Here is a 23,970-nt window from a genome sequence, read left to right on the forward strand (position 1 = left end):
AATAATGCCGGAAGTAAAAAGCCTTCACGCCCTCACGTGGATGTAGCGGAAAGCTGCCGTCGACGAAATAAATCGTCTACAAAAGCACTGTGCATAAAAGTCAACAGTGTGTGAAACCAACTGTCAATGGGCTCAACCGCCGACGAATCCAACAGTTGACAGGGTCATCCATCAACGAAGTCAACTGGCGTCGAAGCTGAATGTTGACGAAGCTCCCCGTTTTCGGAGCTCACTGTCTACGGAGCTCACTGTCCACGGAGCTCACTGTCTACGGAGCTCACTGTCCACGGAGCTCACCGTCTACGGAGCTCAGCTCACCGTCTACGGAGCTCACCGTCTACGGAGCTCACCGTCGATGAGCCAACCGTCGACGAGCCCACCGTTGACGAGCCTACCGTCGACGAGCCTACCGTCGACGAGCCTACCGTCGACGAGGCCACCGTCAAAGAAATGTTCCTTCGACGAAACTCCAAGTGGTCGACGAGCCTTCAGTCGACAAGAGGGCACTGTCCTCACTGTCGTCGACGAATGCCTGGAGGCATTGTCGTTCCAGAGCACCAGTGACGGCAGAAATTGTCGTCATAGAGTACATCGACCGTATCGTCGACAAGCTGGCACATTTTCATGTAGAAAAGTGCGCAGAGTGAGTCTAGACGCCTGAGAGTAAATCTCGTGGGCGTAAATGTGGGAGGCACAGACTCAAAGAAGGCCAGAGACCCCTTAATTGTGATGTTACTTCAGCTGGTGAAGTAGAGGAGAAGCATCACTTAAAACCTTAATGTGCAGGACAAACAAAAATAAAAATCCTCCCACATCAGAAGGGGGGTATAGTCTAAGCACAAGAACAACTCCTTCTCCACCTACCATGTCAGAGACAGGCAGAGTGCTGGTCCATATACTCTTCATGAGGGTTCACAGGAAAAGGTCTCAGCTTCCCACAAGTGACGCAGGGTCTGAAGGTAGACTTCATGTAAGAAGACATTACAAAACTATGATATTATGAAGAATTGAAGAAAAATTAAGAAAATTGAAGAAAACTGGGCAGAGCTCAGGGAGACTCCCTTCACACGACGTGCGGTAGAAAATCTGAGGTGCTGAGCTCTGAGGAGAAGGTTCTGGAGGGCTGCTGGCGCCTGATTGGCTACAGTTTGGACCAACATAATGACAGGAATAGGCTGCAAGTGTTTTTTTCTCTGTTCATGTATTCCTATGAGGAATTATGTCTAGGCATTTACTGCCTGTTTTCTAATATGTATTTCATCTGTTATGTGTTACATATACATATTATTAGTATGTTATTGCTATTTTATTTACCGTGGGACTCCCACTCCGACGACGGGGAATATTCAAGCATGTGAATCTATGAAAGACACCCTAATACTGGAGAAAGATTATTGCCCACAAGTAGATATATTCACTACCGAGGGGGCCAGTAGAGCAACTTCTAGGATTTGCAGATGCTAAGGATGTAAGTGTACAGTTTTAGGGTTAAATGCATGTCTGGGAAGAAAAATGTGCTAACAGATTGCCTTTCAAGATTATTGATTGTTGAGGAAGCAGGTCTGGACACATAAGGAGAGATTGATGAGTATATGATGTGCTTGTGCAAGAAGTGACAGAAGGCAGCATCTTTCAAGTGTGGGTGGGGTGATGGAAGCTCAGGTATTTCTTACGTTTGGGTGGCTGACCAAGGGAAGTCTGAGAAATGAAGTTGATACCATTAGAAATGGATGCGAGGATTTGTCATGTGAGAGGGTGTGTGTGTAAAGGAAAGTGCTGTTGGTGATACCGGAGCTGAGGAAGGACAGAATTCTAACTTTAGCCCATGAGGGCAATATTGCCCTGAGTGCCACCAAATGACGGATCCATACAGTTTTTTGGTAGCGGGGTTAGATTGTGATGTGAAAAGGAAGATAAGGAACAACGTCCCTTGTATGTGGAGAGACAAATCTCAGGAAGGCACTGAGTTACCCCAGCGTAATGGCTGACAAGGTGGAAAATTCTTAGAGGAAGACAGCATTAAACATGTTCAGTCCTTTTTAGTATGTTGGGTGGAGCCTACAAGTATGCCATTGTTGTAGACTACTTTTACCATTTGTGTGAGCTAAAATGTACCTGTCTTATTACCACCAAGGAAGTTATAGAGTTCTTAGAGGAATTGTTTGTCAGGGACAAACTCGCTGAGATATTTGTGATTAACAATGGCGAAACAGTCTACCGGAGAGTTTGAAAAGGCTTCTCAAAGAAGGGTTACAGGTTGCGTTTTACAAAAGCAGGTGACATGAAAGTCTATGTCAAAAGGTTGATGTGGGCATACCATACTACTCTTGAGTGTCGGTAATGCTGAAAGCACTACTAAGTTTAAGGAAACAGAGGAACATCTTATAGAAGACGTGGATGGATAAAAGTAATCAGGTGCATATTGAAATTCAGGGAGTGACAGAATTAGTGGACCCCGTAGGTACATCTGTAAAAGTGATTGGGTAAGAGTGAGGAAATGGGAACAGTGAAAAAAGGGAGTCACATTTTTCACTTATAGCTGTCTGAGGCAAGTACACTGTGCATGTAGCTTAGCGATGGTAACATGCTGTTGTGCTTTAAGAAGGTAAAATGTAATATCCTGCATAGAGGAACAGTAGGGAGAATCTTCTTGTGGAGCATTCCACTCTGAAAACCTCCAAGCTGTAAAACCCATAGAATATTCCAGAACTATTATTTGGCTGGTAGGTCCCTCTGTGTGAAGCTGAACTGATAAACATTCTCAGTTTCACTCATGTGGATTTATTTCAATGAGGTTTAATGCTGATACCACAAAAACATTTCTCTTCGTTGCCGGCTGGGATGCCGGTGAGCAGTCTTGCTCACCAACACATTGGTTCGGTATATCAGACTTCCTCACCTTTCCCATCACGTATCTGCCTCTAAACTCAAATTAATGGGATTCACTCCGTTTATCTTGGATTGAAATGACTGTTCTCCAGCCTTTTGGATCTCCACAGGTAAATCGAACAGCACCCTAGAACATAACATAGCACACCCCTAACACAGCTCATATTTATGCTAAATGGCTGCCCCAATACCACTCACTACTAATATAAACACATACAGAACACAGAAAGAACAAAGTACAAGCAAACAACATTGCAGGTGGGTTTCAACACACTCGCAGAAGCACTTGCCACTAACTATCCAGTCTTCCAGTACAACACATTAAACAGAACACCTCACACACATATGCATCTCTATACAGGTATATCATTAAGAGGGACATCACCACACACAATCACAACAGTACACTCCTAAACAGAATTCATAACAATGACCATGCATAGTTCAGGTAAGTTAGCAGATAGATATTAGGGCTTCGTAGCATCACACAATACCTCCAATTAATTTGCACACAAATAAACTTGTCAGGCACTGCACAAGCCAAATACCCAGTTAGCATAAAAGTATCTCTGCTTACCCTCCAGCCAAACCTAACACACATGTAACATATTGAAATATCAAAAACAACAATTGAATATCCTTATGTTACCCGCTACTTTTTACAGATCACAAACAATGCCATCCACCGGTATGGGATGGAACCATCGAAGCCATGAACAGAAGGTACAAAACCCGGCTTGTGCCTTGAGGCCAGACAAATACGCACCAGCACCAGACAAATATGTATACCGACATAATATGAGTATTTTAAAATGTTCATGATGTACGGCTATGTATACAGGTTTTGCCAATTAAGTGACGGGGATGTTCACAATCTTTCTTATTGATATAGCATATTGACATGAAAGTCTAAATATATGTTTTTCTTTCTGCTTCTTAAATATGGGACTAGTTTAGCTCACTAGGAAATGCCTATGCACAAATTAAGTTTTAGAATCCTTTTGAAGACAGCAGGCATTTTCACTTAACAGGGCAGATTTTTCATATCATCAAGTTATAGATTTCAGGGCTGAGCCAGAATTGATGCAATGGAAAGTTACCCGATTTCTAGAGTTAGTCCTAAAGCTGGCAGAGATTCTGCCCGTGGATTTATCTCCACCATGCTATCATTCGTCTTTTGCCCTTTCTCCATAGGATTTTCCATTATCACTCAATTTAAAACAAGCCTTTAATATATGACTTGAAATGTAGAAGCTTTTTGAGAGCCTATACAGTTCAGCTGCTGCGCCGGGAAAGCAGGAATAAAAATGTTCTTATATTTCACGTCAGAAAATAGTAAAGAAGCTACCACTAGAATGGCAGATTAATTTGGTGACACTTGCCACAAAGTTGGAGAACCGAACTGTGTATGCACCCTTTGAAATACAGATTGAATTAAAGAGACTAACAAAAAAGATATATTCATGAAATGTCAAATCTCATACCCGAAAATGCTGCACAAGCGCATATGTATGCACACACATCTATAGTAGTAAGCAGACACTGCAGTTACATGATGGCACTACATGATGGCACTGTGAAGGGTGTGAGTATGGCCGCAGCAGTCAGAGAAACAGGGAAAACTACGAGGGTGTGGTTAAAGGGTTAGGATAGTGCACAACAGAAGGGTGTCTTGGTTGTGACTGGCTTATTGTTGCCTACCAGCAGCGCTTTTCAGAGCTTTTTCAGTGACTTTTACATAGTCCTCAGGACTTTCAGGGATCTCTACATCTGTAAAAATAAAGAAGAGGTTACTCTTTGTAGTAACACAGGTTTCTTTGGATCTTTTGGTAATATCCTAGTTGGGGAGTCCTTGATGTTACAGCAACATGACCCAGAAACATGTCAGTCAAAAATGCACCATATAGCAGGAAAGCTCTCGTTCACTATTTCACTGGTGTGCTACATGGTCACTTAAAAATACTTAATTTGTCCTTGACAAATTCATCTGCTTGGAAGAAGATAACAAAAATAAAGCTGGTAAGGAGAATAAGGTATGAGTGGGTTGAAGAAAATGGAAGTTTTTTCTCAGATGATGTGGCTTACCTTCAAGTGGAGCCAGTCTCTACCTTGAAAGGTGGTCACATAGGAATGTTTTAATAATAACATGCACTTCCTTCACTCGGAGAAGTCTGATATTTCATGCCACTCTGCTCCTTCAACGTGAATTTAAATTTTCATGAAAATGGCACACTGATTTGGAGATGACGTGGGTGGCCTTCAAACATGTCTAGATGGAGTTGTCACTTGGTGGGTAAGGTTTGAGGTCTTTTATCAACTAACTAATGTTTGTTATGTTTACGGCCCCCACATACACCGTCCAGTACCCGAATGACAAGAACACATTAACGTGACCTTTGTTTCAAAAATCTTTATATTCTATCATTATGATGGGCAAGAAGGCAAGACATCCAGTTACAGTGAAGAGAGTATCACAATCAACCTCAAACTCAATCTAGACAGTAGAGCCTTCATTTTAAGAGAACATCCAGTTTCAGGGCAGGGGTATTTTATGTCCTGACTATCCACTTTGCTGAAAAAATGTTAACAGTGCGAGCTGTGGTGCCCGTGCCACCACAAGACTTCGTCTATATCATGGGAATGCGTTTTACCAAAGGAAGACAAATCCAACTCAATACCACTAAACTTACATTCTGAACTTGCACAATCACACTGCTTTGCATGACATCTGGAAGAAATTCCAAGGAATGGCTAGTGACCCTTGTACAGATCTGGCATTTGTAGATTGAAGGAATGTTTTTCAAACATTGATGGTATGCGGTGTGTGAATCAGCAGTCTGGAATTAGAATGTGTACACTGGGAATTTTGGGTAACATCAATAGAAAGCTGCAAAGGGATAAACTCCTTCTGGTACTGATATTGAAAATTAATGTGGTGTTGATTCCTTTCTCTTTCTCTCTTGGTCTACAAAACCGGTCGGGATGAGACAAATGGAAGTACAAGAGAAATTGTACACCAGTCTGATGGTTAGGGGCATTTTACGGTGGCCAGTAAAATTACAGTACCTGGCTACTAAATGATAATCTGAAGGGTTCAGATCCAGTGATTAAGGGCAAACCATTGAGTTGATATTACATATATTGTCCAGGGTAAGACTCACAGTACTTTAAAAGTAAAACACTTGTGTCAGATTAAGAAATCTTAATTAAAAAACTGAAATACCATATGATTTATACAAAACGTTTGATGAAAATTAGATAACTGGAAGGATTCTATAATATTACACAGGATAACATGCTAATTGAGAAAATTAATTTTGTTGTCCTGTGATGCTGTGTTTTGTTCTCATTCAGAGGGGACATAGCCTGGTTGACCAGAATGTGCTCTTTCCAGGTAGCAATTCCAAAATTGTTTTGTATAATGCATATCTATATCTGCAGTACCACACTGAGCAAGAAAGCCATGGAAAGAAAAGAATAACAATCCTGGTTGAGGTTATGTCAAGTATTTGACTCATCATTTTTTCGTATCTATTAGCCCCGTACAAGAACTGAGAAATTACCACGTGAACTCCTAACAGATTGTCCAGCAGATTTTGAAATTACTATTAAAGCTGGAAATTACTGATAAAGCTGGGAATTACTAATGAAGCAGGGATACAGCAGCTCTTAGTTTCTTCCCCACATACATTTCAGCTGATCAAAAGGGGAAGAATGTGAGTGAAAACAGGTACTGCCATTCAACATCTGGCAATCAATGCTAATTTCATCAGGCCTCATCCTTAATGGTCCTGTATCTCTGCTATCTGATATCGATGCAGAACTCCAACAGACATGTAATAGGATACTCAGGGCCAGATGCACGACCCACCAATTTGCTACTCGCAAATTGCGTCGCATTTGCAACTCGCAAATTGGGATGTACAACATTGTCTCAGACACTGTTTGCGATTCATAATGGGGTCGCAAATTGCATGCCTCATTAATATTAATGAGGCAGGCGTAATATGCGACCCTATTAGGAAAGGCTAGCACTCACAGGGATGGTGGCCTGCTGGGGGCAGCAGACCACCATGTCTGTGACTGCTTAGCAGTTGTTTTTTTTGTAAATGCAGCTGATGCATTAAAAAAAAAAAAACTTTTCAGTTTCATATTTTAAGGGCAGGCAGTGGTCCCTAGGACCACTGCCTGCCCTTAAAACATATTTTTTTACCTATTCACAAAGGGGAAGGGGTCACCTGGGGACCCCTTCCCTTTTGCAAATGGCTTACCACCTATTTGAAGTAGGTTGTAAATTGTGAGTGTTTTGAGACCGCAATTGCGGTTGCAAAATATTTATACATACAAATGCGAGTCGCTATTAGGAAGGGACACCCTTGGTAGGCCCTTTCCTATTTTGGGAATCAGTAAAATTTAGTGATTTGCAAAGTGAGGTTTGTACATGGCCAGCCATAAATTGCGATCGCAAACGGGCCGACTGCCCATTTGCGACCGCAATTTAGGGTCGTACATCTGGCCCTCAGTGTTTATTTTAGAACAGAACTAAACATGGACTTTTCCATAATTGGATTTGGGGTGGCATGTTAGGTCTTGAAGGTTAGTCAGTATTTATAGGGAGCCACCAGACATATTTCAGAATGAAGGCAATCAGGGTCCTGGGATATATCCGCTGCAAGCCTTGTTGCAAAATTCCGCATGAAATGGGGGGTTGAAAAGATAAGTTCCTGGGTTCTAGAAATGCTGAGTCAGTTTGTTGAATTTCACCTGCATACCACTTTGGCTTCTCCAGAATAATCTTATGAAAGGGATGACATAAATATTAAAGAGTCCAGGCGAAGGGTGATCCTCCAGGTGCTCTGCATGTCATGCAAACAATCAAGCATTTCATACCAAGTGTCAGATGTTAACAGGGCAAACCGAGAAGTGGTGGAAGGAGCTAATCAAGAAGTGGTGAGATGGAGTCATATGATTTAAATTTGGGTAGGCCAAGCTGTACCAGGTGGCAAATATACCCATGATCTGGTGTTTAAAGGACATTCACAAAAATCGTGAGTGGGGTAGTTTCATTTACATAGCTAACGCATAATCCACAACTAAAGTAGTTGGGGAGTTTGTAGATGTTACAATATGCTTTCAGAAAGGCTGCTTATGGCTTCAAAAAGATTATTTTAAGTTATGCAATGGTTGAGGTTGGGTATGTAGTTCTTGGCAGTATTGAGATTACGGGCCGATGGGAGAATGGCACATGACCTACTTTAAATGCCTACTTTAGCATGTGAGGTGAATGGATAAATGGGCACACCAATGGGGAATTGGGTATCACTGCTATAGCTTGGTATCATGTGGTCATATAGGCTTCTCTGTACAACCTGAGTAGTCATGGTAATGATTGGTGTGAATGAGGAGGCCAGAATGAGCTGAAGAGGACTATGTCGGATTAATGGAAGCTAGTGGTGGTGTTGGAAAATTAGGCTTAATTTAGCTGCACATTTTGGGTATTATCTTCAAGAGAAAGAGGATGCTGGGCTGTTTAAGGCAGAGTGTTTCATATTCATAGCATGGTGTTTAAAATGATGTAGTGCATTTTCTAAGTGATAATTCTTAAAAGTTCACAGGAATGATTTTTTCCTTTGGAAAGGACTTCTTTGTGGTATTCTGTGTTTACAGTTCAAACTGGCTGAAGAGTTTGCATTTAGCATTTTTATTTTAGTGAAGTCTGGAGAGGAAGAAGCGTATTAATAAGCCACAGATCCTCTGACATTTGTGCGCCTTACCTAAATGGACAATTTATTCGACATTTTCCAAGACAACATTCTTCAATGAGTGGAGTAATTCTTTAGTTGAGGTGTTGTGAGGTGGTCAGATGATTTAGTTTCATGCAGTGGCAAGGATCTGTGAGAGCTGTTATGTATGTTGTGACCTACAAACTCGGGGGATATAGCAAAACTGTTTTTATTAAGGGTTGAAGATGCAATTTGGAATGGGATGATTCCGTTTTAGTCCACGATTATGGAGCTTTTATATGAAGATTTCTATGATGAGATCGAGGATATGACACAAGTTTTGACTGACATTGTTATCCCTCAGGTGTTTTCCTGGACTTTCTAGATATTTTATTCCAGATGATGCAAATGCCCTTTGGGATTGGTTCCACGCATTCGAATCTCAGTGTAGGAAAAGACAATTTGTTTTCAAAGATTACGTTGATAAGAAATTCAATAGCTGTAGTATAAACTAGAAGTATCTCTGATCACATCTAGCACATGATAGAAGTATACGTAGCAAGTGGGTCTGCAACAGGGTCATGTTGCAAACTTGGGGATTGTTTTTAGATTCAGGGCATCTGCAGAGAACTCTATGCGGGTATGATTGGTTAACCTCAATTGCTGTACATGGATTTACATGATTGAAGGGCATGTGCAAGACTGATTTGGTGAGGTTCTGGTACAATTTGAACACCACTGTCAATTACAATCCTACATATTTTTAATTTCCTTCAGTACACTTATGGTGTGGAACAGTTCTCTGGTACTTGCTGTAGTTAATATATTTTCAGTTGTGTTTTGTTTCTTTGTTGAAGAGACATTTAGAGTTGTGAAAGGTGATGAAAACAGTGGTTTCGAGTTTGAGCCTTAATGTACTTCTTATTTTGTGAAGGATGCCTATCTGACGGTGTGCTGTGGCTCTCATTATCACCTTGGGGTGGATGGGCTGAAGTGGTTTTGAGTATTTTCTCCCTATAGATTTCATATTTGTGGACCTGTGTTTCTGAATTTGTCATGTTGGCTAGTGGTAAAGGAATCTTCCAATGCCTTAGCACAGTCCGTGCCACTCATAGTTAGTGTAAAGTCTCTTGTCTGGGATGACAAGAATACACTAAAACTGAGCCTGGCATGCCACATTACTAACTCAGAAAATGCTCACACAGAAGGTGGAACCAAGAACAACATTAATTTTGCAAAGACAGTGCTTTGTTGGAAAAGAGCAAATTATAAGAACCATAGACCAGTATTCATTTTCTGTCATGGTGTTATACTCACCTAATCCTGAGTTGCACGAATTAACTAAAATGACACTGTACATAGATTTTACCAGTGGGCTGTTAATAATGGACAGCGAATAATACGCAATTTTCTCCAGAAGGGAATAAGGCTTACCAGTAATGCCAGAAGCACCTCTGAGGTAAAATTCTTTCTCTTCTTGCCCCTCCTCGGACTGCAGTGCCCTAGATACAGCTGTCTCCAAGTCACGACTGAGGTCATAGTCATGGTCCCATTCAAGGGGGATGGAGTCTACGCTTGCTGGAGTATCCCGCCCTGAGCGCTCACTCCGAAGAGGCTGCGGAAGTGACAGCGAATGGGTGGTGGATGGTAAAGGAGACAGTAGATTACTTGGAGATTTGTTATGCCATCGCACATCCGAAATGTCTCTTGGCTCATCCAATTCTCCCTCTCGATCAGAGAAGTCATGCTCATCATCAGTCAACTACAGAAAAGCAATAAAGTGATTTTTTTATTAAATTGTGAGCTGATATTAAATGCAGTATTATTGAGCACACCAGCATACAGAAAAAAGGCTTAGTTACTGTGGCTCATGCTATTACTTATGGCCCAGGACACCTGGCCTTAACCAAAGGCCTACAGTATTTAACCCAATGTATGATATTTCAGCTGGAAGAAAATTAATGGAAGTTAGGTCAGGTCACAAAATAATGCATGGCCCCTGACTTGCATGTCTTTTTCAGTCAATAGAGGCCAATGTTGGCACCAGAGTCTTGAATGCTTACAAGTGGGTTGCATTCTACTTGATGTACAAGTAACTACTTGTGTAACAATATATCTGTAGGAGACATTAGTTAGTGATAGAATCCTTACCTTAGACTATCCCCAGGCGTCAGACTGGTTCCGGAAAGTTTTGCGAGCAGTACCTCTGCACGATAGTAGGTGGCGTTGTGTGGCTCCGCGTCCGTCGCGAGCGTCGTAAGCACCGAGATGACGTCACGGAGACTACTGAGGCACCACCCATGCGCGCCGACGTCAGTTCTGTACACGACTTTCCGCACCAGGAACGCAGAGCCATGCAAGAAACTGATGCTTAAGACACTAAGGGGCATATTATCGAGAAACGGCGTTAAAGTTATCGCCGCTTAGCGGCAGGAAACTGGCGCTAAAATGGCGATAACGTGCTCGATAATATGCAGTAGAAAATTACAATAGAAGCCCATGTTAACACCAGAACATGGGCTTCTATTGGAATTCTCAAGGGTATATTAACAAGCCCAATATCGCTGCTTTTTTCCTGCTGCCTGCTGCTAAAGCAGCGATAATTTTAACACCGTTTCTTGATAATATGCCCCAAGGACCTTTAAAAGGGATGTCCCTAACCCTAGAAATCAGATCGCAGAACTGGGAGGATGGGTGAGGCGGTAAGGAATCTATCACTAACTAATGTCTCTTACCTATATATTGTCCACAAGTAATAACTTGTTCATCTGAAAGAGACACGTTAGTGACAGATTCCTTACCTTAGAATAGATACCCCAGCAATACCAACCCCAGTGGTGGGTCTGCGAACAAGATCACACCAGAAAGTCACAGAGAACAGAATGGCCAAAGAAACCGTCTCTCTGGACTTGGCTGTCAAGGCAATAATGCTTGGTAAAGGTATGCAGTGAGGACCACGTAGCTGCCTGACAGATATCCTGCAAAGGGACTCCCCGTCCCAGAGCAGTAGTGGCTGCTGTCGCCCGAGTAGAATGGGCACGCTGCCCCACAGGAGGCTCCTTCTTAGCCAAGGAGTAACAGGCTTTGATGCAAAGAATGACCCACATAGAGATGGTCCATTAATGCATGGCATGACTTTTCTTGGCACCCACGTAGCCAACAAAGAGTTGGTCATCCACCTGGAACTGTTGTGTGCGCTTCAGATAGAACGAGAGTGAATGTTTTGGGTCCGGACGGTGGAGCCTCTCTTCCTCTTTTAAAGGATGCGGAGGCGGAAAGAAGGTGGGCAAAGTGATGGTCTGCCCGATGTGGAAGGGCGTGACAACCTTTGGCAAGAAAGAAGGACGGGTCCTTAAAATCACCTTGTCCGGAGGAACAGAAAAGAAGGGAGTTTTAGAAGAAAGACCCTGGAGCTCACTCACTCTTCTGGCAGAGGTGATAGCAACCAGGAGAAAGCAGTCTTTAAGGTGAGAAGATGTAAAGGACAGTTGTGAAACGGCTCAAAGGGAGCGCACATCAGAAAAGTCAAGACAAGGTTTAAGTCCCATTGAGGCATGACAAACGGCACGGGAGGAAATGTGTGCGTAATGCCTTTCAGAAAACGGTTAATCCGGAAGCCGTAGAAAGGCGGAGATGGCTGAAAGATAACCTTTGATAGTGCCCAGATCAGAGCCCTGCTGGGCCAAAGAAAGAAGTAACAGAAGGACTTTCTGAAAGAGGGGCAGAAAGGGGATCCGCAAACTTAGCTGTTCACAATGCCACAAACTTGTTCCACCTGCAGGTGTATACCGTTTTAGTGGAGGGATGCCTAGCTGCCAGAATGACATCACATACTTCGGGAGGAAGATCGAAAGCCGCCAACTGTCGCCGCTCAATCTCCACATATGGAGGTGGAGGCTGGTCAGGTTCGGGTGGAGGACCTTCCTCTGCTGCTACGACAGAAGATCCTCCCGAAGAGGCAGTCCGATCGGGGGATCGATCGCCATGCTGAGTAGCTCGGGATACCAGTATTTTCATGCCCAATCCGGAGCCACAAGGATGACTTGGGCCCGGTCGTGCCGAATCTTCTTCAGCACTCTGGGCAGAAGTGGTATAGGCGGAAAAGCGTACAATAGACCGCAAATCCACTCATGACGAAAAGCGTCGCAGAGCGAGTGTCGCCTTGGAAATTCCAACGTGCAGAATTGATGTATTTGCGCATTCTCTTCAGTGGCGAATAGATCTAACCAAGGCTCTCCCCACTGCTCAAAGAGACCTTGCGCCTCGTCCGAGTGCAGACGTCATTTGTGATCCATCAAGTACCAGCGGCTGAGTTCATCCGCCCTGGCGTTCAAAGGACCTGCCAGGAGTTGAACCACCAAGGTAATGCCTTGATGTTCCAGCCATGTCCAGAGGCGCAGAGCCTCCTGACAAAGGGTCCAGGACCCCACCCCGCCCTGTTTGTTGCAGTACCACATGGCGGTGGTGTTGTCCATGAACACCTGCACTACACTTCCCCGGACAGAGGGAAGGAAAGCTTTCAGTGCAAGTCGGATCGCCCGAAGCTCCAAAAGTTTGATATGGAACCGGTACTCCGCTGGAGACCAGAGGCCTCTGATCTCCGCCTCTCCCGAGTGGCCACCCCTACCCAGGAGGGACGCATCAGTCACCACTCTGTGCTCCAGTTGGGGAAGTGATTAGTGAGCCACCACTGCAATGGTCGTGCAGTGCCCTCCGAGATCTGGACATGATTGGACAGGCTGCCCTGATGCTGCGCCCACTGGAACGCCAGGTCCCACTGCAGAGCCGGCATATGCCATCTGGCATGTTGCATCAGCAGGATGCAGGAGGCCATAAGGCCCAGGAGCCGGAGGGTCGTCCTGACTGAAAGCTGGAATAGAGGCTGAAAGATCAAATCATAGCCTGAATATCCCGGACTCGCTGCTCGGGAGGATTGACCCGAAACCACTTCAAATCCAGAACCGTTCCGATGAAGGGGAGCTTCTGAGAGGGCCTCAGGTGCGACTTCGGCACGTTGATGGAGAACCCCAGCAAGTGCAGGTGGTCGGCCATAGTCTGAAGGTGGGTGACAACTGCCTGGGGTGAGCCCACCTTCAACAACCAGTCATCAAGGTAGGGGAAGACTGACAACCCCGACCTGCGCAGGTGAGCTGCAACCACCGCCATCACTTTCGTGAACACCCGAGGGGCGCTGATAAGGCCGAAAGGGAGCAGGGCAAACTGAAAATGCTCCTGGCCTACCATGAATCGCAGGTAATGCCGGTGGGCCGGCAGGACAGGGTTGTGAAAATATGAGTCCTGCAAGCCCAACGCTCCCTTCCAGTTTCCAGGGTCGAGGGCAGCCAAGACCTGAGCCAGAGTCAACATCTTGAACTTCTCCTTCCGGAGGAAGCGATTGACGTTCCTGAGGTCCAAAGTGGGACGCAGGCCCCCTTGTCCTTCTTGGGGACCAGAAAGTAGTGGGAATAACAATCACGTCCCACTTCTGGCCCAGGAACGCGCTCGATGGCCCCCTTGGCCAGGAGGGCCGTGACTTCCTGCTGGAGAAGCGCAAAGTGATCCCCCGACATGCAATGGAACTGAGGTGGCATGGCTGGGGGTAGACTCGAAGCGGAGGGAGTAACCCCTTCGGACAATTTCCAGCACCCACCTGTCCGAAGTGACAGAAGGCCAGTGGGGGAGGTGATGTTGAATCCTGCCACCAACCGGCGTGGGGTGCACCCCAAAGCTCGGACTAGGAAGGCTTTGAGGCAGATGCTGTGGGAGCGGAGGTGGACTGACCCTGAAGCCGGCCCCCGGAGCGGTCACGGCAGCCTCCATGCCCCTGTGCGCGCTGGGCTTGGTTCTGCACAGGCTTTTGACTGAACGAGCGGGCAGGGGCGCCTCTTCCATAGCCACGAAAAGAATGAAAATTAGACATGGCTGGGCACGTTGCGGAATAGCCCAAGGACTTTGCCTTAGTTCGAGAGTCCTTAAAACGCTCCAGCGCACTGTCGGCCTTATCACCAAACAGGTGAGTGCCGTCAAAGGGCATGTCCATGAGCGAACTCTGGACGTCCGGAGAGAACCCGGTAGATCTGAACGAGGCGTGGCAACGAAGCGCCACAGCCGTTGAAATTGCCCTACCGAGGGAGTCCTTAGTGTCTAAGTCACAACGAATGGCGAATTTAGCCGCATCCTTACCCTCGGCCACAGCCTGGGACAGCACCGCCTGGACCTCCTCCGAGCACTGAGGTAAAACCTGAGCAACTGTATTCCACACTGCGTGGGAATAGCGGCCCAACAGACATGCAGTGTTCACCGAAAGCAGCCCCAAGCTAGTCGAGGAGACCAACCGTTTGCCAAACTGCTTCAGCCTTTTAGAGTCCTTATCTGGCGGAGCAGTGGGAAAGGCACTCTGGGATGTTGAAGCTTGAATGACCAGACTCTCGGGCGTCGGATGAGTGGTCAGAGAGGCAGGGTCACCTGGCGTCGGACGATGATGCCTGGCGACGTTCTTATCTACAGGGGCAATTGTGGCCGGTCAAGACCAAGTGCCCAACAAGACGTTAGTGAGGACGTCATTAAAGGGCAGCAGTGGCTCTGATGACACCGACTGGAGCACCTCAGTGAGGAGATTAGTCTTTAGGGCCACCATAGGGAGATCAAGGTTAAGGATCTCAGCTGCCCGACGGAGCACCACTGTGTACGGGGCACCTTCTCCACAGTAGGCGGGTGCGAGGCAAACCCCGGATCATAGGAGACGTCGAGGCCGCAAGCCTCCTCCAAGTCGCCTTATACTCTTTATAGTAGACCTGTAGAGCTGTGTGGCGCAACTAACCTCTAAGCAGGGTTTTCATTTAAGGAGAACAAACAATGAACAAGTTACTTACCTTTGGTAACAATATATCTGTAAGAAACATTAGTTAGATATAGATTCCTTACCTTAGAATTACCCCCAGGCGTCAAGCTGAATCCGGAAAGTTTTTGTCAGTAGTACCCCTGTGCATCGGTAGGCGTTGTCGTGTGGCTCCGCGTATGTCGTTGGCGTCGTAGTCGCCGAGATGACATCCTTGGAGCTACTTAAGACGCGCCCACGTGCGCTGAAGTCAGTTCTGTACACGACTTTCTGCACCAGGAATGCAGAGCCATGCAAGAAAGTGACCACTGGGACATTGAAACTAGGGCCCTGAAAGGGATGACCTTAACCCTAGTAATCAGTTCACAGAACGGGGAGGATGGGTGGGGCGGTAAGGAACCTATCACTAACTAAAGTTTCTTACAGATATATAGTTACCGAAGGTAAGTAACTTGTGTATCTGAAAGAAACACGTTAGTGATAGATTCCTTACCTTAGAATAGATACCCCAGCAATACCAATCCCAGTGGTGGGTATGCGAACCAAAATCACACCAGAAAGTCACAGAGAACAGAACAGCCAAAGAAGCTGTCTCTCCGGACTTGACTGTCAAGGCAATAATGCTTAGTAAAAGTGTGCAGCGAGGCCCACGTGGCTGCCTGACAGATGTCTTGCAGGGGCACACCACGTCTCAAAGCAGTAGTAGCTGCTGTCGCCCTGGGAATAACAGGCCTGAGAATAACAGGCCTTGATACACAAGACGACCCAGCGGAACTGTTGTGTGTGATTCAGGTAGAACGAGAGCACACATTTTGGGTCCAGATGGTGGAGCCTCTCTTCCTCTCTGAAGGGTGCGGAGGCGGAAAGAAAGTGGGCAAGGTGATAATTTGCCCGATTTAGAAGGTAGTGACAACCTTTGGCAAGAAGGAAGGACGAGTGCAAAGCACATCCTTATCCAGATGGTTTGACAGAAAGGGAGGCTTACAGGAAAGAGCCTGGAGCTCACTTACACGCCTAGCGGAGGTGATGGCAACCAGGAAACCAGTTTCCAAGCCAATAAACGAAGAGAACAGTTCTTTAGTGGCTCTAAAGGAGCGCACATCAAAAAAGTAAGAACTAGATTCAAGTCCCACTGCAGCATAACAAACGGAATAGGAGGGATAAGGTCTGTAATGCCTTTGAGAAATCTATTTACAACAGGGGACTTTGAAAGAGAGGGCTGATCAGGGAGGCTGAGAAAGGCTGAAATTGCAGAAAAATAGCCCTTAATATTGCCCAGAGCAGAGCCCTGCTGGGCCAGAGAAAGAAGGAACAAAAGGACTTGTGAAATAGGGGCAGAAAGCGGATCCACAGCGATTGCTTTGCACCATGCCACAAATGTGTGCCACCTGCAGGCATATACCGATTTAGTGGAGGGACGCCTGGCTGCCAGAATGATATCACAGACTTCAGGAGGCAAGTCAAAAGGAATCAACTGTCGCTGCTCAATCTCCACGCATGTAGGTGGAGGCTGGGACAGGTTCGGGTGTAGGGCGTCCCTTGCTGCTGCGACAGAAGATCCTCCCGAAGAGGCAGTCGGATCGGGGGATCCATGCTAATACTGAGTAGCTCGGGATACCAAACTCTTCGAGCCCAGTCCGGGGCCACAAGAATAACTTGGGCCCGGTCATGCCTGATCTTCTTCAGCAGTCTGGGTAGAAGTGATATAGGCAGAAATGCGTTCAATAGACCACAGCTCCACTTGTGACGAAAAGCGACGCCGAGCGAGTGCTGCCTTGGAAATTCCAACGCACAGAAGAGATGACATTGCGCGTTCTCTTCGGTGTCGAATATATCTAACCAAGGCTCTCCCCACTGTTAAAAGAGACCTTGCGCCACCTCCGAGTGCAGACGCCATTCGTGATCCATCATGCACCTGCGGCTGAGTTTGTCCGCCCTGACGTTCAAGGAACCTGGCAAGTGTTGAACCGTCAAGGAAATGCCTTGACTTTCCAGCTATGTCCAGAGACGTAGAGCCTCCTGACATAGGGTTCACGACCCCACCCCACCTTGCTTGTTGCAATACCACATGGCGGTGGTGTTGTCTGTGTACACCTGCACTACGCTCCCCTTGACAGAGGGAGGGAATGCCTTCAGTGCAAGTAGAATCGCCCTGAGCTCCAGAAAGTTGATTTAGAGCCTGGACTCCGCCGGAAACCAGAGGCCTCTGATCTCCGCCTCTCCCATATGGCTGCCCCATTCTAGGAGGGCCGCATCCGTCACCACTGTGTACTCCGGTTGGGGAAGGGAGAGGGATCTGCTGCTGACCCAATGTTGGTTTGTGAGCCACCACTGCAACTGCTCTGCAGTGGCCTCCGAGATCTGGACGTGCTCCGACAGGCCCCCTTGATGCTGTGCCCACTGGAACTTCAGGTTGCACTACAGAGCCCGCATATGCCATCTGGCATGATTGGTCAGCAAGATGCAGGAGGCCATGAGGCCCAGCAGCCTCAAGGTCATCCTGACCGAAACCCAGGACAAGGGCCGAAAGATCGGAATCATAGCCCGAATGCCCCGGACTCGCTGTTCGGGAGGATAAAATCGAAACTGCGCCGTTTCCAGAACCGCTCCGATAAAGATGAGCTACTGAGAGGGAACCAGGTGCGACTTCGGCACGTTGATGGAGAACCCCAGCAAATACAGGAGGCCGGCTGTGGTCTGGAGGTGGGAGACGACTGCCTGGGGCGTGCCCGCCTTCAACAGCCAGTCGTCGAGATGGGGAAGACCAAAACCCCTGATCTGCGCAGATGAGCTGCAACCACCGCCATCACTTTTGTGAACACCCGAGGGGCGCTGGTAAGACCAAAAGGGAGCACGGTGAACTGAAAGTGCTCGTGGTCTACCGTGAACCGCAGGTAACGCCTGCGGGCCGGCAGGACGGGAATGTGGAAATATGCATCCTGCAGGCCCCAAGCTACCATCCAGTCTCCAGGATCGAGGGCAGACAAGACCTGAGACAACATCTTGAACTTCTCCTTTGGAGGAAGCGATTGACGTCCCTGAGGTCAAAGATAGGACGCAGGCCCTTGTCCTTCTTTGGAACCAGGAAGTAGTGGGAGTAACAACCACGACCTACTTCTGGCATCGGAACGCGCTCAATGGCCCCCTTGGCCAAGAAGGCCGAAACTTCTTTTTGGAGGAGTACCAAGTGATCCCCCGACATGCGATGGTACTTAGGTGGCATGGCTGGAGGGCTAGTCTCGAAGGGGAGGGAGTAGCAGAAGCGGAAAGAGTGCGCATGCCAAAAGGCCTAAGGACTTGGCTGTAGCCCGCGAGTCCTTAAATGCTCCAATGCACTGTCTGCCTTGTCGCCAAAAAGGCGAGTGTAATAAAAGGGCATGTCCATCAGAGTGTTCTGGACATCCCCGGAAAAGCCAGTTTGTGGTGAAAAAGGTCCACTCAGGAAGGTTGTATTTCAGGATGATTTATTTTATGAAGATAACAGTTTGTAAGGTACAAGACATCATGAAGATATGTAGTACTTCAGAGCCCCACCAGGAGCTGCCTGTCAGCTGCTCAGCCCATGACCAAATGTCACTCTGCCTCTCACCGCCCCAACATTCCGAGGCAACATCAGACTCCAACATTTCAATGAGTCAGAGCACAGACACTGGCTGAGCAGGGAAGGTAAAACACCTTAAAATGAATATGCAGGATACTACATATATCCCCTTTCCTTCTAACGGAAGAACAATTTAAAATACGATGAAGAGATAAAGAGAGTGAACAAAGAACAGATGGCAAGAAAGGAACAACGGAGTGACAGAGAGAACGTCGAGGAAAAGTGTGAGAAAGGCAAATTTTATGAAGATAACAGGTTGTATGGAACAAGACATCATGAAGATATGTGGTAGTTCAGAGCCCCACCAGGAGTTGCCTGTCTGCTGCTCAGCCCATGACCAACTGTCACTCTGCGTCTCACCGTCCCAACATTCCAAGGCATCATAAGACTCCAACATTCCAATGAGTCAGAGCAGAGACACTGGCTGAGCAGGGAAGGTAAAACACCTTACAATAAATATGCAGGATACTACACAGTTGTCCTCAGCCAGGCGTGGCGGCATAGCGACACTGTCGTGGGAATCGCCATGCCCAGCGAGTAGGCGGTGTCAAGAACACAACACATTGTGAACTTGGCTGCATCTCTCCCTCAGCAATAGATTGGGAGAGCACCATCCGGGCCTCCTCCGGACACTGAGGCAGCACCTGTGAAACAGTGTCCCACACAGAATGGGAATAATGTCCCAAGAGGCATGCAGTGTTTACAGCCCGCAGCCCTGAACTGGCAGATGTAAACATTTTCTTCCAAAACGGTTCCAGTTTCTTGGATTCTCTGTCCAGATGTGCGGAAGGGAATGCGCTTGGGGACGCAGAGGCTTGGACGAGCAAGCTCTAAGGGGTTGGGTGTTGGGAGAGGAAAATGGGGTCGCCCGAGGCCAGGTGATGGCGTCAGGCCACATTCTTATCCACAGGAGCCCCTGTGTTGGGCCTGAACCAGGTGCCCAAAAGAACGTCGGAAAGTGCGTCATTAAAGGGCAGCAGCAGCTCCGTAGAGGAAGATGCTGGCTGGAGCACTTCTGTCAGGAGGTCACGACGGCCACTGTAGGTAGCGAGCCTCGGCTGCTCTACGCAATGGTTCAGTGACTAAATATCGAGGGACATAATATAGAATGCCCAAAATATCGACTCCAAAATATCGAAGTACAGAATATAGAATCCCTATTTACAAACAGGTAAGTACTAAAATATTGAATCCAAAATATAGAATTCTAAAATATAGTTAACTAAAATATCAAATTTTTTATATGTCTTAAAAATAATATAAAAGTAATTAAATATTAAAAACAATTAAATAAAACATACTTAAAATAATGTAAAAAAGCTTAAAATGTAAAAATAATAAATGTAATATAAAAAAGTAGAGTTTTGTTGGATAGTGAGAGTGTAACAATTACTATTCCCACTCCAGTGAGTGCAACAGTAGGGAAAGCGTTGGATAGCGTAGGGCTAACAATTACTATTCCCACTCCAGTGAGTGCAACAGTAGGGAAAACGTTGGATAGCGTAGGGGTAAAGATTACTATTCCCACTCCAAAGAGTGGGGCAGTAGGGAAAGAGTTGGATAGCGGGAGGGTAAAAATTACTATTTCCACTCCAGTGAGTGCAACAGTAGAGAAAGCGTTGGATAGGGTAGGGGTAAAAATTACTATTCCCACTTCAGTGAGTGCAACAGTAGGGAAAGCGTTGGATAGCGTAAGGGTAAAAATTACTATTCCCACTCCAGTAAATACAACAGTAGGGAAAATGTTGGATAGCGTAGGGGTAAAAATTACTATTCCCACGTCAAAGAGTGCAACAGTAGGAAAAGCGTTGGATAGCGCGAGGGTAAAAATTACTATTCCCACTCCAGTGAGTGCAACAGTAGGGAAAGCGTTGGATAGCTTAGGGGTAAAAATTACTATTCCCACTCCAGTGAGTGCAACAGTAGGGAAACGTTGGATAACGTAGGGGTAAAAATTACGATTCCCACTCCAAAGAGTGCAACAGTAGGGAAAGCGTTGGATAGGGGGAGGGTAAAAATTACTATTCCCACTAAAGAGAGTGCAACAGTAGGGAAAGCGTTGGATAGCGGGAGGGTAAAAATTACTATTCCCACTCCAGTGAGTGCAACAGTAGGGAAAGCGTTGGATAGCGGATGGGTAAAAAAGACTATTCCCACTCCAGTGAATGCAACAGTAGGGAAAGCGTTGGATAGCGGGAGGGTAAAAATTACTATTCCCACTCCAGTGAGTGCAACAGTAGGGAAAGTATTGATTTAATATGAAAAGAAGATTAAATTAATTATCAATACCAATAAAATTCTTTTTTTTAAATATTTACCAATTAATAAAAACGAATTACGAATTAAAAACATTAATTACCAATTAATAAAAAATAATTACCAATTCATAATTAATTATCAATTAATTATAAAAACATATAAATAAAAATAAATATTAACTTTATTACAATTAAATAATTTCCCACCCTATTCCCCTATATACCCACAACCCACTCCAAATAAATACTACAATTAACATCATTATCAATTAATCAATTAAAAAAATAATTACCAATTAATAAAAAATAATTACCAATTTATTAATTATCAATCAATTAATTATCAATACATATAAATAAAAAATAATATTTAATTTACTATAATTAAATTACTGCCCACCCTATTCCCTTATAAACCCACAACCCGCTACGGAATTAAATTCCGCAAAAATTAAATTACATAACATTCATTACTTTAAAAAAATTAAACATACATTACAAAATGAATACATAATTTTAACACATATACTACCATACATAACACCAAAAAAACTTGATATTATGGAAATCGATATTTTAAATTCGATAGTATGGAAATCGATATTTCCTACCCCAAATTCAATATTCTGACCTATCTATATTTTGGTAATTCGATATTCTGTCGTATCTATATTTTGGAGTCGATATTCTGTCCTGTCTATATTTTGGATTCTATATTTTGGTTGTTCACTCTATGCAACACCAAAGAATACATACCACCTTCCTCCGTAGCCACGGTTGAATGAGACAGTGTGCCAGGTTTTGGACTAAAATCCAAGTCACCTGCATCTTCCACATCCTCTTTCCAGTCCGGGTCTAACTTGCACTGGGCTGCGAGAGGGTCCTCAGACCCCTCCCAGTCCTCCCCATCCTCTCCAACCTGCCGGGCAGGCAGAAAAGAGGGAGGTGGATGGAGAAATGGATAGAAATTCCCTAACAGCATCGGAATCGGCATCGATCAACACTGATCCGGCACCGTCTCCACAATGGGGTGGAAGCCGGGGACGGCATCAGCCGGCACCGGTGCCTTCCACGTCGGTGGAGGTCAAACGAGGCCAACCGACATCGGTTGGGATCCATGCATGGATCTATGCGGGTCTCTCGGAGTCGAGATCGGAGTTGTCGACGACTTCGGGGCTGGAGCCGACGACGCAGAAGAGCGAGGACCACCAGTCGGACCCGTGGGGCCCAAAGGCATGCCGAAGGGGCACAAGGCCCAAAGACTCGTGCCATGGCTGGCAAGAATTCCTGCACCTGGGCCAGAGTCGCCGATGGACCCAGAAAGGGCGGGTAGGCCATCAGCAACTGTCTAGGCTCCGCCGGAGCTGCGGGGGTGGTACCACCCGCACCCTCAACCGTGTCGTGCGACAAGCATGGGGAAGGCAAAGAGCGACAACGCTTCTTCAACTTCTTGTGCTTCGCCTTACCTGATTCCGAGTGCGAATACTTCGTTGAACAATGGTGATGGCGGCTCCATGACTGGTCCCTCGACCTCCCTTGGTATCGGGACCTTGAACGGCGCGGAGCCGACTCCCAGGCCTCCAGCAACTTTCGGGACCGCTCGCACAGAGTTTTCGGAGCCATGGCCTGTCATTCGGGGCACGACTCGGAGTTGTGGTCGCGCCCCAGGCAATAGAGACACTCATGGTGCGGTTCGTCACTGACATCATGCGGGGACAAGCCGCGCAAGACTTAAAACTGGGCATCGCTATACACCAGGAGTCGAAGACTCGAATAAACAGAGGCAAAAGTCCCAAAAATAACTCAGTGAAAAAGATCTGTGCTTGCTGGCGCGGAAAAAAAAGAACTGACGTCAGTGGGTGCATCTAAGTAGCTCCAACTACATCATCTCGGCGACTACAACGCCAAAGACGTACGCGGAGCCGCACAACGACACCTACTGACGCGCAGGGGTACTGCTGACAAAAACTTTCCGGATCTAGTCTGACGCCTGGGGGTAATTCTAAGATAAGGAATCTATCACTAACGTGTTTCTTTCAGATATTATACAACATGAGCAAATGCAATGCATTGACACATGATGCATATTCGGAGAAAGAAGTTTGATTTCTGCAAAGTTGGTAAACCCAAAGTACAAGAAACCTTACCATGGAGACGACGAGCAGCACTTTGCAAGCATTATTTATTTAGTGACATAGGTATGCAGACCTGTTCATTGCCTGCTAACGCCAAGGTCTGATGATGACTGAGGTAACTTTCATCTTTCCAATGACATGCAGAAGAATTGATTTTGACACGTTCCTTTGTTCTTTCATCACAGCTACGATCAGATATTTGCCCATTCCAATGGCTCACTGTTCTAAAGCGCTTATGTGATAAAATGTTCAAGCAAAGTATATGTCCATTAAAGTCAGACTACCAAATATGTTGCTTGATTGTCCACCCAACCCATCGATCTTTCATACATAACAGTTACAAAGCACATCTACTAAAATTGACCCTCAAACAAGGATATACCAACACAACTTAATTCCTAATTTACCCAGGTAGGCTCTTTTTTTTAAACATGCACATACTTTAAAAAACTCACACAAATATCGTTCATATAAATACCCTGACCAACAAAGAGTCTGAAATCAAGCATAACTTCATCATCAATAG

General features: G+C 45.8%; 1 protein-coding gene across 3 annotated transcripts in view; it reads right to left on the reverse strand.

Annotated features, from left to right (window-relative positions):
- Positions 1-23,970, reverse strand: part of SYNE1 (spectrin repeat containing nuclear envelope protein 1) — a 2,361,447-nt gene that overhangs the window by 100,285 nt on the left and 2,237,192 nt on the right. For 2 of the 3 annotated variants that reach the window (XM_078648775.1, XM_078648774.1), the window contains 2 exons: positions 10,047-10,374; positions 4,591-4,659 (listed from right to left, as the gene is read on the reverse strand). In XM_078648775.1, coding sequence (XP_078504901.1) covers positions 4,591-4,659; positions 10,047-10,374 — 397 coding nt within the window. The remainder of the gene's footprint in view (positions 1-4,590; positions 4,660-10,046; positions 10,375-23,970) is intronic. The other variant, XM_078648773.1, reaches the window with a different exon arrangement.

Source organism: Lissotriton helveticus, chromosome 6 (assembly GCF_964261635.1).
Source record: "Lissotriton helveticus chromosome 6, aLisHel1.1, whole genome shotgun sequence".
Lineage (NCBI taxonomy): Eukaryota > Metazoa > Chordata > Amphibia > Caudata > Salamandridae > Lissotriton > Lissotriton helveticus.